General features: G+C 37.9%; 2 protein-coding genes across 2 annotated transcripts in view; both read left to right on the forward strand.

Annotated features, from left to right (window-relative positions):
- tpcn2 (two pore segment channel 2) overlaps positions 1 to 3,121 on the forward strand; it is a 35,973-nt gene extending 32,852 nt beyond the window's left edge. Inside the window, exons 23-25 of the mRNA XM_072465233.1 lie at positions 998 to 1,079; positions 1,173 to 1,264; positions 1,616 to 3,121. Coding sequence (XP_072321334.1) covers positions 998 to 1,079; positions 1,173 to 1,264; positions 1,616 to 1,694 — 253 coding nt within the window. The 3' untranslated portion in view covers positions 1,695 to 3,121. The remainder of the gene's footprint in view (positions 1 to 997; positions 1,080 to 1,172; positions 1,265 to 1,615) is intronic.
- Positions 3,122 to 4,218: 1,097 nt separating this feature from the next.
- Positions 4,219 to 16,016, forward strand: pop4 (POP4 homolog, ribonuclease P/MRP subunit). Its single transcript, XM_072464986.1, has 7 exons — positions 4,219 to 4,362; positions 8,494 to 8,549; positions 9,038 to 9,264; positions 11,540 to 11,617; positions 11,787 to 11,848; positions 12,331 to 12,432; positions 14,859 to 16,016. Exons 1-7 carry the CDS (start codon positions 4,356 to 4,358, stop codon positions 14,993 to 14,995), a joined length of 669 nt encoding a protein of 222 aa, XP_072321087.1. The 5' UTR covers positions 4,219 to 4,355; the 3' UTR covers positions 14,996 to 16,016.
- The last annotated feature ends 2,694 nt before the right edge of the window (positions 16,017 to 18,710 follow it).

The raw sequence follows: 18,710 nt of genomic DNA on the forward strand, positions 1-18,710 counted from the left end.
CAATGCCAAAGTCAAAGGAACTGTGTCTAAACCAGAGTTGGACTGCACTATCACTAAACATGAGACGGGTTCTTCTCCGACAATAACTAAAAACACTCTTTTAAGTAGATATTATATTAGTTATTTATTAACTGCCGTCATCACGCCCAGCCCGGTCAGCACTGTGGAGAGGCAGCGCTCAAACACCTGTGATTGAATACAAGATGGATAAGTTTAATGTCATGCTATGGAACATCTCAACACATTAGATAAGGTTGTGTCTGAGTCCAGTTTGGTCCTCTTCTAGTCCTGGTTTGGTCCTCTTCTAGTCCTGGTTTGGTCCTCTTCTAGTCCTGGTTTGGTCCTCTTCTAGTCCTGGTTTGGTCCTGTTCTAGTCCTGGTTTGGTCCTCTTCTAGTCCTGGTTTGGTCCTCTTCTAGTCCTGGTTTGGTCCTCTTCTAGTCCTGGTTTGGTCCTGTTCTAGTCCTGGTTTGGTCCTCTTCTAGTCCTGGTTTGGTCCTCTTCTAGTCCTGGTTTGGTCCTCTTCTAGTCCTGGTTTGGTCCTGTTCTAGTCCTGGTTTGGTCCTCTTCTAGTCCTGGTTTGGTCCTCTTCTAGTCCTGGTTTGGTCCTGTTCTAGTCCTGGTTTGGTCCTCTTCTAGTCCTGGTTTGGTCCTGTTCTAGTCCTGGTTTGGTCCTGTTTTAGTCTTGGTTTGGTCCTGTTCTAGTCCTGGGGTTTGATCCTCTTCTAGTCCTGGGGTTTGGTCCTCTTCTAGTCCTGGTTTGGTTCTGTTCTAGTCCTTTTCTAGTCCTGGTTTAGAGCCAGTTTAGTCTCAATTCAACACATCGTTTTCACCAACCAGAAGGTGGCCAGTTCTATTTATAAATCCAAACAAAACCAGCCTTGAATAAAACACACACCTCCACACACCCTTAGATCACAGTCATGATCCCAAAGATAAAGATTACAACACACAAGTCAAAAGAGAAACCGCTCTGACCAGTCTTTTGTGCTTTCCAGGTGGTCCAAGATCTACTTTGTGAGTTGGTGGCTCACGTCGTCCGTCATGTGGGTCAATCTGTTCATCGCTCTCATCCTCGAGGTCTGTCTCCACATCATTAACAGAACATTTTTGCAAACACGTTCAACAACTGTAGCATCGTTCAGGATTGTTTTTTGTTTTTGTTTCTCGCAGAACTTTATTTATAAATGGGACCGCAGCCACAGCTGTTCAGTCACGGACGTGGAGCGGATACGATACGAGACGTCCGTTCAGCTCATGTTCAAGTAGGTCCTGCTTCAGATGGAGAACCTGAGTCCAGACCAAGAGCCTGAAGATCTGGAGCTCAGTTACTCAAAAACGGGTCAAAGTCATAACTAAATGACAGCGAGGATGATAAATATTACATTCATACTTTAATAGTGCTCACCCACATTTTAATTGAGGAAATGAATCCAGCGATAGTCATGTTCTGTTATGTTGGAGACCTTGGATGAGACAGTATTTGTATAATCCATGTAGCTTAGGGATAATCTAATATTAAAAAGTGATTTAAAGTGTTTGGTCATGATTAGCGGTCTCCAATTGCCCTTTTCACAGTAGTTTTATCTGTATTTTCCCCCTTTTTTTCTGTGCAGAGAGCAGATCCAGGAGCCCACAGAGGAGGAACTTCTGTGTCAACTTCACCAACATCCACATCTGCACTTGGACTGGTGATTCCTCGAGAAACTCTGTGAGCCAAACGATACAAACGGTGAAGAGCGTCGTGGAAAAAGGTCAAAAACCGTCCGGAGCTTCCCCTTAAACCAAGAACACTCACTGATACAAATGTGACACTGACGGGATAAAAAAGGGAACGTCGAATGGGAAGTAACAGCTTTGAGGAAACAACATCATCAACATTTGAAAAAAAATCTATTTATTTATTGTTTTAGCATGGAATGTATCTAAATATGCTGCCTTTTAAAAATGTAGTATCGCCACTGTAAAAGTTTTTGTTTTCACCAATCTTTTTGATGAAAATACTTCCTTTTTATTCCCAGAAACGAGGCTCAAAGTCAAAGATGCAAAAACCGATTCTGCAGATTCCGATTTTCACTGTGACACTTGAGAGGAAAGAAAGCAGCGACTAAAACAAAATCTAGTGTCTAGTTTGATGAGTGCGATATTGCATTTAGTTTATATTTTTCTTTATTTTATAACTGCAAATTTAGCATTTTTAATCAGTGCTTTTTACACAAAGTACAACCTGAGAAAACAGTTTTTTGAGTACCACCGGGACTAAACCGGGACTAAACCGGGACTAAACCGGGACTAAACCGGGACTAAACCGGGACTAAACCGGGGCTAAACCAGGGCCAAACCAAGTCTTGAGAACCAACGTTTTCGATGAACAAAATCTTTGATTTTTAGGTTTTACCGGAGAAATACTTTTACTTTATACATAAATGTTTGTGTATGAAGGCAAGTAGGTAAATAGCGCAGCAGTTTCAGGAGCCGCGGCGCGCGGCCGGCACAAAATAACATGGCAGTTTCGGCCGTGCGCCGCGGCTCTGTAGACACTCCCTTATTTAAATTACACTTTCAATTATAATTTTTAAGACTCAAATTTAGTTTTGAACATTTGGAAGACATTTCAGGACAGAAACTAATCTAGGAAAAGAAAGAAAGTATTTATTATTATTCATTGGAATAGGGTCAAATATGGAGAAAGAAAACTACTTAATCTAACATTGGTTACAATTATAGTTCTGATGTGTGACCATGAAAACCACTTGTTAAAATCTGAAATTACTATGAAACAATGACAAACGCTCTCTCAAAACTGTACGCACTTTAATCCTGTCACTTTCCTCACGGATCGTTCCGTCGACATCTAAACAAATGAGTTTGAATAATTCAAGTGTGTATTCAAGCATAACTTTGATTCCCTGAATCAATTCCCTTAAGACAATAATTACAGCTGGCAACTTTATCCAATCGGTTTTTTACAACTTGGCAAATCTTCAAGTTTGTGGGTTTGAAAAGGCCCAATTTCAATGTTAGTTGTTGAGCTTCAGTTTCCAAGTATTGTATTCATGTTTTCTTGGCACAAACGCACAATGTGTCAAAAAATACACTGTTTAATGAATGTATCATGTACAGAGTTAAACCTGTTTTATTTTCAGTGGTGAAAAAGGGATGCCATGTTACTGTAATTTGTGGGGAAATATATTTAGTTTGAGCAGAAAAAAGCTAAAATGTGCCTTGAAAGAAGTGGGATTTTTTCATCTGAAACTGTAAACATTTTCATTCATTTTTTTGTTTTCATTTTTGTAACAGAAGATGCAAATGTGATGCAAGAACAAGAGTTTTTAAATAAATGTCTTGTGTTTTTTATCAAATGCATTTTGTATCTGAAGTTATTTATGTTGTTATGTGTACGGTAGTTTGTTAGAGTGATCTATTCTTCTCCGTTCTGATGTTAATCCAAAAAGTGCAAACAATGATGAAGCTGGAAATTGTAGCCAAAATTGTACTTGAATAAGAATACTGTTATTTCAAAATAATGTCACTCAAGTAGCAGTTAGTGGTCCAAGAAATGTCTGGAGAGTAAAAGGGGTTTTTGGGTTAGGGTTAATGTAATTAGAAGGACAAAACCTTGACTAATGTTCAAGATGTGGTCTTTTCAAAGAATAAACACAAAAGGAAATGTACTCGTCTGTAGTTTTCTGACATACTATCACTTCTACTAACAGTATTCCTGAGTAAAGGTTCTGGGTGCTCTTCCCTTCCCTCAGCTGTCAAAGCTCTTCTTGTCTTCTTACACTTTGCCTTAAAGCATTTCTTTGGGTGATTCTTTGCAAATACCATAATCTCCATAGATGAATATTTTATGTCTTTTTTGTATCTTATAAAACATACATCAAAACGGCTAGTTTCTCCAAATCCTTTTTTACCCTTTCTTGAGTAATGATTTGGGTCACTACAATTTACGTATACTTTAGTGTAAATAATGCAAGTACTTTTTTAAAGAACTGTGGTATTTGAAAGTTACTCTAGTCATCACTCATGTACAACTATAAAAGTGTAGAAAATACTTACTTATAGACAGTTTATAGTAGCCCAAGTCAAATCAAGTATATAACTGGTTATTTTATTATTTTACAATAATAATTAAACGGTTTTTATGACTTGAGACGCTGGATGCTGTTCACTTCACTGACACTAGGGAGCGATACTGTCCTGGAGTGAAACATAAACTACAGAAGAAAAACCCCGGAAGTAGCCGCAAAAACAGCATGGGTTTGTAAACAAAACTTAGCATTTGCATTAAATGTTCTGCATTTTTCAGACAACTATTTTCAGTTGGTGTCGATTTCAAGAAAACGGGATAAAATGAATGGTGAGTTGACTTTAAAACGAACAAAAGTGTTGTACTGTAAAGTCTGTATTTGCATATCACTCAAAACTGCGCAAAATGACAATGCATCTCCTCCAAAATCTACAAATACCATAATTTACTCTTAATTTCAATCTAGCTTTAGTTGTAGTAGCAGATGATGATGATATAGACTGGTATTGTAGTGAAAATCTACCTTTTTAAAACGGATTTCTTCTGTGTTTCTTCCATATTGTACTAGATGTTTATGTCCATCTAAAGAGCAGATCATAAATGTTTTGGAGAAGATTCAGACCAAAGAAAGGACATTTATGGAGGTCATGAAAGAGGACAAGAAGTTAGTTAATGTACGACAAAAGTGCACAGAAGAAAGAGAAAAAATTAAGAAAATCAAGACTAAAGCTGCACTAAAACATGGAAATATCGATAAATTGTGATACTGAATTAGGTTATACCGTTTTGATTTTGTGGACTGCTGTATCAGTGTTTTTAAAAAAGGACCCTTAGGCTTTATTTGACGGAGTGTAGTGTGAAATGGTAATGAGAATGGGGAATGACATGCAGCAAATGTCTAGAGCAGATTCGAACTAGCGTCGAGAATCGTAATGACCTTTTATAACAAGGACAGAAGTATTATTAGATCAAAATGTACTTCATTTGTAAATATTCTCTATCTAGTCGCCACATTTCAACATTTATTTGGTGATAATTGTATTAAAAAGGCTTTTAATGTAAAAACAAAACTCATTGTTTGACCAGACGACTAATCAAATAATGGTTTGTGACAGCCCCAGTTTGTGCCGGTAAAGATAGAACAAAGAAACACTTCAAAAATAGGGCCATATCGCAGAATATCATGAGCAATATATTGATTCTGGCATGTATCGAATCGTGAGGCACCGTGTGATTCGCAGCCCTAATCCAGACTCAGGATTTGATATAAATGATGTGTACGTTCTCTGCAGAAGTGGCATTGCAGCACAACACGGCGCGGTCAGTAGTTCTGTCACAAAAACTCTCTTGAGTTTATTCTGTCAGAAAAAGAAAATGACAACACGACTATTCTGAACTTGTTATGGTTTGTTTTGCCGTGTGTTGGAGGAGCGTGGGGCCGTGTGACGTCACGTGAGTGCTCTCTATAGGGACGGAGCATTACATTCACATATGGACGCCACTTCACACTCGTCTCTATGGCATCACAGCGTTTTCCACCCGTAAATCTATAAATGTCTAATGAAAAGTGTTTAAAATGACTAAATTAAGTTCAAACTATTTCTTTTTTCAAATTGTGTATAAAGTTTTGATCCATAAAGTGACTAAAATTGTGGTTAAATGCAACAAGTAAGTATGAGTGTAGTTTTTGCAGCTTTACTTGTAACTGTACTTTTACCTGTGTACAAATTAATTACAGTAATAATTCCACCACTGAGTGAAAGTTACATTGCTGATGATGTACTCAATTACAACTAAAACTACTCCTGAGAAAATTGTAGTTAAGTAAAAGGACATTGTATACATGAAAAATACTACTTTTTCAAGCAATTTTAGTAGCAATTTGGACATATTCTGCAAATTATAATGCAGTAGTTTTGTTTAGAAATATGTCAGGCAGGGCTGTAATCCTTTAGTCGATTAATTAGTTGATGGTGTCTTGGAAGAACAACATTTATTGTATCTAGATTATATGGATTTGCATGGGACAACAGGAAAAGGGAGAGTGAATTAATCTACATATCATCTCTAACATTTAAATACACTGTTTACTAGTAATTTTCTGTATGCATATTGTTTTTTGTGTGTAATTGTAGTCGTTTTTTGTGCAGTTTGGGTCAGATTCATGCTGATACTTTGTGAAAGCTTTTGCCACACTCTTTAAGTCGAGTAATTGGGCGTGTCTTTAAGTATTTCTTCTACAGCCCTAATGTCACAATACTTTACCGTGTCAGTATTTTCTACTTCAGCCCCATTGTCTTATTCACATCTCAAACACAGCCGTGTTTATCTGACCATCTTTAATCTTCCACTGGCTCCATTGTCTCTTCATAATGTTTTTGGTAACTATCAAATAAAGAAATGTTAGATCCAGAGATAAAGGTGTGGTGCAGTGCATTTTATCTTGTGTTGTTTCATGTTTGCAGCTTTGAAACTGCAAAAAAGGAAAATTCCCACTGTTAAAGTAATTCAAATAAAGACAATCAGACAGTTTGACGAGCTGCACTCTTCAGTAAATGTCTTCGATGGTTTAAGAGTTGCCCTAAACATGAATAGACCATAAAATGAACTAGAAAAGTGCAGAAATATCACTGTATGGCCGTGTTTGGGAGATTACACTGGACATTTCTGGCTCTTCTTTTATTAAGTCAGTTTTGTTCGTTTAAATTAAAGACAATGCACTCAATATTTAAATTTTGCTTTACCCCAAAACACCAACTGTGACGTTTTCTATTATCTCACACTTTTTTCATCATCATTATGGTATCGAAACTAGGTGTGGGCGATATTGACACAAATGAATGTCCAATAACAATATTCAAACTATATTATGTCAATTTAACAGAAACGTGTCTTTAAACAAATTAGTTAAAGGTTTAATTACCAGACTTCACAGAATGTGAAATGTCTTTAAAATGAATCGTGAAAGTGCTGAAATATCCTGTTTATTTGATCATGATTTTTATTATTCATTTATTTTATATATGTATTTTATTTTTATTTTTCAAAGATTAAGAACATTTTTATTTTGTATTTATTTTTGTAGCATATTTTCCTATAAACGATAAACTTGATATTCTCATTTTGTAAATCTTACATCTGCATAACAACATTCTACATTTCGATATATATTGCTCACTCCTACTTTTATGTATTTTTATTTATTTATTTTAATTATTCGAATGGAGAGTCAAAGCCACAGTGGCAGAATGTCTGTATTTTCCCTGTATTTTTCCATTCAAGAACTGTATTTACCCTTTCCCATTGCGCGTGAACCTTTTGTGAAGCTGTGTTACGACATGTGTTGTTTCTCACGCGGCCGTCAGACCGGTTCAGGTTGTGTGTTCGCAGGAAAGTTCACGTTTTGGACACGTTATCTCGAGTGTGTCCTCAGAGCTCATCGCTTTAGCTTTAATTACGAGCTGTCACGATTTACCCTCGAGTGTCAGTAAAAGCCTCCACCTCGGGCTCAGACGGTCCCTGTGCGTTTATTAAACAGTTAAACTTTCACGTGGAAATGACAAATTCTGCGCCTACAAATGTTTCATCGTTTCATTTCATTCAATCCATGTTTTCTCACAAATGTATTTTCCTCCAGAGACATAGACCAGAGACAGTAGCACCTACAAACATCAAACTTTACTATCTTGATTTTGACGTTTCACACTGTTCATATCGAATTTTAAGTCTAATGTATTCAAGTTTTAACTCCAAAATATAAGGCGAAATTTAAATTTTGAATGCCAATTTTTTTTTTGATCAAATACTAATTGCGATATCAAAAATCCCTCTTGTCATTTTTTAATTTAGTGGCTCTATTGTTTTTCCTGATTCGTGCGCCTTAATTAAGTAAAAGTTAAGTGTCTTATTCAGACAAGAGAAAACATGATGTAAAAACTTCATGTACAGTGCGTTTTTTCTTGCATTTAGTTTAGGAAAAATACAGAAAAGTTTGCAAATTGATGCCTTTGCAGTTCTGAAAATGTCCTGGTTTAGTCTTGATTTTGTCGGATGTTTTTGATAAATATAAATACAGTACTATCACATTCACTTTACCTACTGGTTATTAATGATTGTCAATATTTGTTATACTTTTATCAGGAGAAATTAGTTAATTCTAGTCTATAATGCACAAATATAAAACTATTCAGACATGTCTAACTTTACAGTAAAACCCTACTTCACCTTCAGTAAAAGATGTTTACTTAAATGGATGGTCCATTGATAAGTTTTTGTTTTCTAAAGCTGAGTCACACACGGATTAGGTCAATCTTCTTGCAGCAGGAAACAGAAATGAATAAATGACTGAGAAAGTCCCGTAGTGGAGGATGTTGTGTCACGATCCGTCCAGCTCTTTTGTCTTTGACTTTATGACGTATAAACTCTTAAACTGTCGTCAAGTGTTGATTTTATTCTTTGCAGAAGCGGCAGTGAACGATCCGATCCCTCAGGAGCTGACGGGCGCGCTAGGCCTTCAGGTCAGTCAACGCAGCGCTGCATTTAACCTCATTTTAACCACCACACGCTTCATGTTTGTGCGTTCTGCTGCAAAGTCACGGAACACGGAAGAGTCTGTGCAGTCGACCGCGGCGTTTCATTCCCCTGGTCTGACATGTGACTGTTCCTCAAGTTTCAAAATCAAGTTAAAGGTGACAAAAACAGCCAGATAAAATAAAGTTATTTGCATTTAGATCTATTTTTTGGACGATTCATTGAACTAAACAGACTTAATTTTCCTTCTAAAATTGTCACGATTATTAGTTTTTACTTACGGTTACTTTGTTCTGAATAATCACAATGTCGATAAACCGTATAATCTTGACACCCCTATTTTCAAGTTAAACTATTCTTTCTAGTTTCTCTTTCCTGGTTATCGCTTAAAGTTGCGATGACGTATTAAATAAGTCTGAAAAAGCTCTTACATTTTACAAGACGCTGATAAAAGCTGTGTTTTCCGTTCCCTCAGCCGGCGGCGAAGTCCAAAGCCGACGCCTTCGCCCGCTCGTTCCTGAGGCGGAGTCTGCGGGACGGCTCCAGGTCGGACGTGAAGGAGATTCTCACTCACAAAGCTCTGATCCTGGGATACACGCGACCCAAGAAGGACAAACCCAAGAAGAACAAGAAGGCCAAAGGGCTCAACGCCAAACAGAAGCGGGACCTGAAGATCTTCCACATCAAAGCGGAGCACCAGAAGTACGACTGCAGCACGTTCAACACACAAACGACACAAACGACACAAACGACACAAACGACACATACGACACAAACGACACAAACGACACAAACGACACAAACGACACAAACGACACAAACGACACAAACGACACAAACGACACAAACGACACAAACGACACAAACGACACAAACGACACATACGACACAAACGACACAAACGACACAAACGACACATACGACACATACGACACAAACGACACAAACGACACAAACGACACAAACGACACAAACGACACAAACGACACAAACGACACAAACGACACAAACGACACAAACGACACAAACGACACATACGACACAAACGACACAAACGACACAAACGACACAAACGACACAAACGACACATACGACACAAACGACACAAACGACACAAACGACACATACGACACATACGACACAAACGACACATACGACACAAACGACACAAACGACACAAACGACACAAACGACACAAACGACACAAACGACACAAACGACACAAACGACACAAACGACACAAACGACACATACGACACAAACGACACAAACGACACAAACGACACAAACGACACAAACGACACAAACGACACAAACGACACAAACGACACAAACGACACAAACGACACAAACGACACAAACGACACAAACGACACAAACGACACAAACGACACAAACGACACAAACGACACAAACGACACAAACGACACAAACGACACAAACGACACAAACGACACAAACGACACAAACGACACAAACGACACATACGACACAAACGACACAAACGACACAAACGACACATACGACACAAACGACACAAACGACACAAACGACACAAACGACACATACGACACAAACGACACAAACGACACAAACGACACAAACGACACAAACGACACAAACGACACAAACGACACAAACGACACAAACGACACATACGACACATACGACACAAACGACACAAACGACACAAACGACACAAACGACACATACGACACAAACGACACAAACGACACAAACGACACAAACGACACAAACGACACAAACGACACAAACGACACAAACGACACAAACGACACAAACGACACATACGACACATACGACACAAACGACACAAACGACACAAACGACACAAACGACACAACTAACTCGGATATAAAGTGCTCCTGGTTTGGTTTTGGTTTTATCTGAATCAGAAAAAGGTTTATTGCCATTGTCAGTGAATAAATACAAGATTTACAAAACTTTCTTCGGTGAAAAGGTGCAACTTGAAACTAAAATATAATAGCAAAATATAAAAAAAATAGAATTGGGCATGATTAAAAAATGTGGGTTGAATAAATAATGTAAAAAATAAACGTATGTTAACTTATTTGACTGAATATATACACCGTTATCACCGTTACTTGTTAAATTAATCAATAAAATACAATTCATAATTTTGCTGTGTGGGCCATCAAAATACAGATTTGAAATTAATGTAAAAATCTGTTTTTTATTAGATTTTATTGTAATAATGCCACGTTTAATGATGGTTCAATATTATTACTGACCAAAATATAATGTGAATTCACAATGACGGCAATCATTTAAACTTTAAACACAAATGGATCAATTAAAGAAGTAGATCTATAATTTATATAAGAGAAATAACTGAAATATAAAGTTCTGATGGTTTTGTTTATGAATCTATCACCGTTACTAGTGAAATAAATCAATTAAAAGAAATACAAATTTATTCTGTGGGAGCAATTCAAGGCAAAAAAACATCTGTCATCAAATTTACCCAGTTTAAATGAATATAAAAATCAGGTTTTTCATTAGATTTTAATAATACTAATGTGACGTTTAATGATGGTTCAATATTACAGACAAAAGAATAATGTGAAATTTACAATACCTCTTCACCCAAGCCTATGACCTCCCCTACCCCTAGCCTCCTCTACCCCATTGCCTACTCTTCTACCCCCTGTTACATCCCCATCTTTTTCTCTCTACTTCTTCCGTCTTGTTCATTTTATCTGTATATTAATGTGTTCTGTACGTGTTGTCCCCCCCTGTCTGTAAATACCCCCCCCTTTTTTATTATGTTCAGCGTCTTTGGGTCACTGAAAAGTGCTATATAAATAAAAGTTATTATTATTATTATTATTTACAATCAATTAAACATTTAACCAGAAATGACTCAATTAAAGAAGTAGTTCCATAAAGAAATGACTGTAAATGGTCTGTGTACTGAGTGGTTTTGTCGTCATAGATACGAGCTGTTTCTCCCTCTGCATGAACTCTGGAAGCAGTACATCACTGACCTGTGCAACGGGCTGCAGCCGACCACGTGAGTCTGTCCGGCCCAATTCAAATTCATATCCGCAATAACTAACATTGTATTAATAGTAAACAGAAATAAGAAATATATATTAAACGATATGATGAATAAAAAGTTTAATTTGACTTTAAATCGACGCCGCACATGCTCAGACTCTTTTCTCCTGTGTTTTTCGCAGTAATCCACAGTTGGTTCAGGGGAAACTTTTAAAGGCAGATTTCCACGGCGCCGTCATCAAAGGTGAAGACTGACTCTTTATTTATGTGACTCCACATTAAAAACGCATCACATACAGTAAAATACACAGTTCAGTAACATTGGAAGTGTTTGCAATATGCCATGCAGCTGTTGTGGTGATATTGGTGTTTTTTCACACAATAAATTCCTAAAAACAAACTAAACGGAGACAAAAGCGACCAAGTCCAGCTTCTTTACGACGGCGTTAAAGTCGTGAAGGAGCAGAATTCTGACCTGGAACCGCCCCCGGGCCAAGACCCTCGTTAACGCTGAGATCAGGGGCGAAATACGGCCTTTAGAGTCATAATTAAATATCAAACATGTAGAAAGTTTTTATTTCTACTTAAAAATTGACTCCATTAGCTTAGCATTTACAATGTATTTCTAAAACGGTGATTAGGTTAGGGATTGGATTGGTTTAATTTATTTCCTAAAGTAGTTGTTTGACAAAATAAAATGATTGTGAAACTTGTTCCCTTTTGCAGTGGTTCGCTCCAAATGTGCCTCGTACGTCGGCCTGACCGGGATTCTGATCCAAGAATTCAAGCACGTTTTCAAAATCATCACCAAAAAGGACGAATTAAAAGGTTTGACACTTTGAACTCCTCATGCTCTGCTCACGTTCTCCTTCACGACATCCACGAAAAGGACAAAGAGTGGGAAAATCAGAAGGAAATAAGAAGTAAAATGTCAGTCAGGCTCATGAATCGATCCCTCTTGTCCATGTTTAAGTTAAAATTTAAAGTCCGTTTTTTTTCCATTTTGTAAATATCCAACGTTATTTCCGTCCATGTGTCGCTCTGTGGATGAACATCGAGCTTCAAATGTGCTCAACAACAGTGAAAGAAGCGGTCGCATAATTGCATTGTCATTGTTGTGCTGCATTCTTTGTCCAGTGCTAAAGGTTCGTCCTGATGTAATTGCAGTTTTGAACAAAGAAATCACTGTCTTCGTTTGATCAAATGACAGATTATTTTGACTTGTTTCGTTGGCGACTGGTGTATTCCATCTCCAAACGACTGAAGTTGAACCGGGCGGACGATGCTCGGAGCAAAACGGACACATTTTAGACTGAGGAGTGTGTATTCCTAAACGATATTTGAATTATGGGAGTGTCTGCAGAGCCGCGGCGCGCGGCCGAAACTGCCATGTTATTTTTGTGCCGGCCACGCGCCGCGGCTCCTGAAACTGCGCCGGGTTAAGGTTAGGGTTAAGGTTAAGGTTAAGGTTAAGGTTAGGGTTAAGGTTAAGGTTAAGGTTAGGGTTAAGGTTAAGGTTAGGGTTAGGGTTAGGGTTAAGGTTAAGGTTAAGGTTAGGGTTAAGGTTAAGGTTAGGGTTAGGGTTAGGGTTAGGGTTAAGGTTAAGGTTAAGGTTAAGGTTAAGGTTAGGGTTAAGGTTAAGGTTAAGGTTAGGGTTAGGGTTAGGGTTAAGGTTAAGGTTAAGGTTAAGGTTAGGGTTAGGGTTAGGGTTAAGGTTAGGGTTAGGGTTAGGGTTAGGGTTAGGGTTAGGGTTAGGCTTAGGCTTAGGCTTAGGCTTAAGGTTAAGGTTAAGGTTAAGGTTAAGGTTAAGGTTAAGGTTAGGGTTAGGGTTAAGGTTAAGGTTAGGGTTAGGGTTAAGGTTAAGGTTAAGGTTAAGGTTAGGGTTAGGGTTAAGGTTAAGGTTAGGGTTAGGGTTAGGGTTAGGGTTAAGGTTAGGGTTAGGCTTAAGGTTAAGGTTAAGGTTAAGGTTAAGGTTAGGGTTAGGGTTAAGGTTAAGGTTAGGGTTAGGGTTAAGGTTAAGGTTAAGGTTAGGGTTAGGGTTAAGGTTAGGGTTAAGGTTAAGGTTAAGGTTAGGGTTAGGGTTAAGGTTAGGGTTAAGGTTAGGCTTAAGGTTAGGCTTAAGGTTAGGGTTAGGGTTAAGGTTAGGGTTAGGGTTAAGGTTAAGGTTAAGGTTAAGGTTAGGGTTAGGGTTAAGGTTAAGGTTAGGCTTAAGGTTAGGGTTAGGGTTAGGCTTAAGGTTAGGGTTAGGCTTAGGGTTAGGGTTAGGGTTAGGCTTAAGGTTAGGGTTAAGGTTAGGCTTAGGCTTAAGGTTAGGGTTAAGGTTAAGGTTAGGGTTAGGGTTAGGGTTAAGGTTAGGGTTAAGGTTAGGGTTAGCCATGAAGCTATAACGGGCTATAAGGGTTAGGGTTAGGGTTAGGGTTAGGGTTAGGGTTAGCCATGAAGCTATAACGGGCTATAAGGGAAATACCGCGGTCCCTGAAACTGCGCGGCAATTTAACCGCGCCGCGGCTCTCCAGCCACGGCCTTGAATTATACTAGATTTGCACTTGGATATTCTGATTGTATTGCTTATAAAACAAATTTTGACTAATAATGACCTCTTTTACATTGATAAAATGCCACTGTGTTTTGACCTGACCTGGTTTTAGGTGTGATAAAATCATAAAAAAGTTGGCAAACGTTCAGATCAAAGACAGTTTATGTGCAGTAATGACAGCTGTGAAATGTGTGAGTAATAATCTCATAAAATTAAACCCAGTGTTGACTCAGTGCTGTTGGTTAATCAGACTGAAGTGCTGTCTTTATATACAGAATAGAATATATACTGTTTATTTGATTAAATATAAAATAAAGGCATATTTACAAATAGTATGTAGTCATTTATGTGAAAGAAAAACTGGCATTTTACCCTGAACATTAATAACTGTAATGTTTGTGACTGAATCTTTAGAAATCGATTAATTGCACAGTGTGATATTGAACTTTGAATTGTTTCTATATAAGTAAATGTTATTTGTATTTACGTTCTTGACATTCTTAAAATTAAAGGTGCTCAAGAACATGTTGAAAGGCTAATAACAACTTAAATAATGCATAATATTTGTCCTTGAATTATGTTTTCTATCAAATCATCTCAATTCTACATCAAAGAGTCTGTTTTTGATCGTTTGCGCTCCATTGTCGACAGTAAATTATTATTATTGAGCTTTAGCTGCAGAAAATGTCATTTATTGCTCTTTATGGCGCTTTTGCAGTGATCCCGAAGAGGCACAGCATGTTTGAGATCGAGGTGAACGGCTTCGTGTCTCACATTTACGGCAGCCGGATCGAGCAGCGAGCGAGCGAGCGATCGGCCAAGAAGTTCAAGTCCAAGGGAGCCATCGACCTTTGACCCCCCGCGCGTCGACACAAGGGATTTTTACCTGAGCTTTTCAAACTGTGGACGGCGGTCGAGTTAAACATTCATAAATCAGCTTTGAAACACGTACAATGCATTTGGATATGAACATGTTTTACTGTTTTCAAGGCTTCAAATGGACCAGAGAGTTTTTCTGTCAAAGTTTAGGATTTTGAAGGAAAAAAAGGTGATTATAATTTGAAAAATGAATGACCCGGTTTAAGGTGGAGTCACTTTCTTATTGTAATCTTGTTATTTTATTTTGAAAAGTGATCCATTTTCAGCATACAAAATGGCAACCTCACTTCCACATCATCCTTTTCTGGAGCTGCTCGTCTCCATGGCGATGTTACTGCGTGAATGTTCCACAGTACGGCATTGAACAGATGAAACTAATCCATCTTCATTCAATTACATACTTTTATTGGTCAGAAATCACTTTGAAAAACGCGCATTCTCACTGATACTAATGCCACACTGCGGAACATGCCAGGAACAGACTTTTATCTTTACATCCGAAATGTTTTAGTGCAACAAAAGTGCAAAGACTTTTCCCTGACGCTGAAAACAGGTCATTTTAATGTGTGGATTTCTTTTGTTTTGGGAGAATGTGGTTTAGTCCTAATGTTGCGCTTGTTTGGTTTGAAATCCACTCGTTTGTGTTTTCCGCTGCCGTATCGGTGTTTTTAAAGAGAGGCTCCAACTGAAACGCTCTGGCAGTTTTGAGGAGTGACCGAGTTTCACCTCCTCCGCTGCTCCTTGTGTCTTTTGTCTCCGCTCGGCGCCGTCGCGTTGTTCTTTCTCACACTCGATAAGCTTTTTGTTCTGAAGCGTTTGAGGGCGCATAAAGGTGTTGAACTAGGCAGCAGCTCATTTAAACCACATTTAGAAACAAAGACGATCACAAAATGCATGTACAGTGTTAGTATTTAAAGTTTCAGCCTTTTGTTGAGATGCATTTTCAGTTGATTGAATAAAAAAGCGAGGACACGGGTGCTTTGTAGTTTTGTTTTATTTAAACTTTCTGATGCGTTTATTCTCGTGCATGAAGATATTAAACATGTTTCCAACAGTTAACGTGACATTTAGAGACGTTAAGATGCAAGTTCATGTGTATTCCTAAATGATATTTGAATTATACTACATTTGTGCTTGGATATTCTGAATTTATCGCTAATAAAACTCATTTTCGCTAATGATAAATAATGACCTCTTTTACATTGATACATTTAATTGATGAAATGTCACTGTGTTTTGACCTGACCTGGTTTTAGGTGTGATAAAATCATAAAAAAGTTGGCAAACGTTCAGATCAAAGACAGTTTATGTGCAGTAATGACAGCTGTGAAATGTGTGAGTAATAATCTCATGAAATTAAACCCAGTGTTGACTCAGTGCTGTTGGTTAATCAGACTGAAGTGCTGTCTTTATATACAGAATAGAATATATACTGTTTGTTTGATCCAATATAAAGTAAAGGCATATTTATAAATAGTATTTAGTCGTTTATGTGAAAGAAAAACTGGCATTTTACCTTGAAACATGAATAACTGTAATGTTCAACGGCTGGAGAAGATACGTGACTGAATCTTTAGAAATCAATTAATTGCACAGTGTGATATTGAACTTTGAATTTTATCTATTTCATTATTAGATGTTGTTTTTATATACGTACTTGACATTCTTCAAAAGTAAAAATCCCATTAGCTGTTCCAAGCGGCCACAGTTCTTCCGAGGGACCAATTCAAAGTGTTCTAAATCATTTGCATAATAATAATTTACGTTATAATTTCCTACTTTTCACTTTCACCTGGATGTTTCACACAGAGCTGGGAAAATAATAATAATAGTCATTTACAAAAAGACCTTGAACTGGGAGCTGTAGTGTCACTCCTTCAGTTCTTTGTACAATATGAAAGGAATCTGACTTTCTAAAATATTTCTTACAACATTAATTAACATTTATGATAAACATAAGTAGGACATTTACAGATTATAATCAACTCCACAGTTTTTGTTTCGATCTTTATGCATTTGTCTGACATTTTGCCCCATTTGACCTGTGCATTTGACCAAACTGTGGGTCGATAATCCAAATGAATGCTATTTCTGTTATGTGATTGCTGTAAAACTATTTAATTATGTTTAATGAGAACACAGTGAACAGTGGTTGTGTAACTGCTGGATGAGTTCCTGACACATATTTGAAGCGTTACCTAATAATAACACTGAACACAGACACCTGCACTTTTACCTAACGCTGTCAACGACTCAACACGATGTTCCTGAAATAAGATACATACAACGCCTTATTCTTTATGTAACTCAAACAAATCCCCGCTCTACCTGTTGAGCGCCTCTGCCCTTGTCCCTTTGGGCCTCGCACTCTGCACCTGTCACTTTTTATTGGCTCCGGGGCACCAGCCACACTCTGTTCTCGTTTTACCGATGGAACGTACGAGATCTCCGTGTCGCTGAGGCTGTCGCTCTCGTGTCGTCTCTTGTCAAACGGAGTGGTTTCGGTTTGTTCAGGCTGGATTTGTCAAGTCAGATTTAAGTACTAAAGAGTTTTAGGCGCCAAATTGCCCTAAGAAAGTTTTCATTTTAGTGATAAATAATCAGGTTTCAAATTAGCATGACATTTGCTACAGGCTCTGCAAAGTTTCACTGAGATGAGTGATGTGTCTGTCAGAGCTGATTGATCGTTTGAGGATTTATTTTATTATTTGTATAAGAGAACCTTTATTAAGATAAGATAACCTTTATTTGTCCCACAAGGAGGAAATTCCAACGTTGCAACACAGATTAGGCACAGAAGTATAATAAATAAAATAAAAACTAAAAACTTATAAAACACTCTTAATAAAAATAATAATAACACTCTTATTTACAGATTTTACATTGGACAGAAGCTTTATTACCACAAAGGGGGAAAATGTGCTGTTAAAATTAAAGATAAATAACCATTACAAATAGTTATTATCTGAGCATTTAATACTATATAATGAACACTGGGCTGGTTCCTGATCACAGTCAAGAGTGAAATCTGCACATTGTAGACAAAATGTGTGCTGCCCGGTGGTCGAGTGGTTAAAGCACAGCACATATGCCACTGTGGTGAGTTCGATCCCTGACTGCATGTCCCTCCCCTCTCTCTCATCCCCCATTTCAAACTGTCCTCTCCTGTCTAATTAAGCCTACGGGCCAGACAATCTTTAAAATAAAATGACAAATGTGCAGCAAATTTAGCATAAAATCAACATCTATTATCTCCTGATTAAAGGCAACCAATGCAAACAGTCTTAGGGCAAAAATGTTTTTCTTAAAGGTGCAAAAAAACACTGCATAGTTTTGGTGTAAAGACCCTGAAATAACCAGCGCAAACAGAAACAGTGACAATCTTCCATCGGCAAAAAGGACAAGAAATGTGGAGTTTCAAGTCATTATGCAACAATGCGAAATCCAGGTCATATTCTTTGCAGGGAATGTTCCGCAGAGTGGCATTAAGAGTATCTATCTCCATGGAGAAAAGCAGGAGACACCACCAGGCCAAGTTACAGGTCGGATCTGTGGAGAGGGGACTTCGCTCAAAGTCAGGATGCATCATTTAGAGCAGGGGTGTCCAAACTTTTTTCACCAAGGGCCGCATTTTGAAACTTAAACGGGGCAGAGGGCCACAAACAACTTGACGATGTTGAATTTGTTGTAT

Source organism: Eucyclogobius newberryi, unplaced genomic scaffold (assembly GCF_026437365.1).
Source record: "Eucyclogobius newberryi isolate DKJ021-1_F unplaced genomic scaffold, fEucNew1.0.hap1 SCAF_5, whole genome shotgun sequence".
NCBI lineage: Eukaryota > Metazoa > Chordata > Actinopteri > Gobiiformes > Gobiidae > Eucyclogobius > Eucyclogobius newberryi.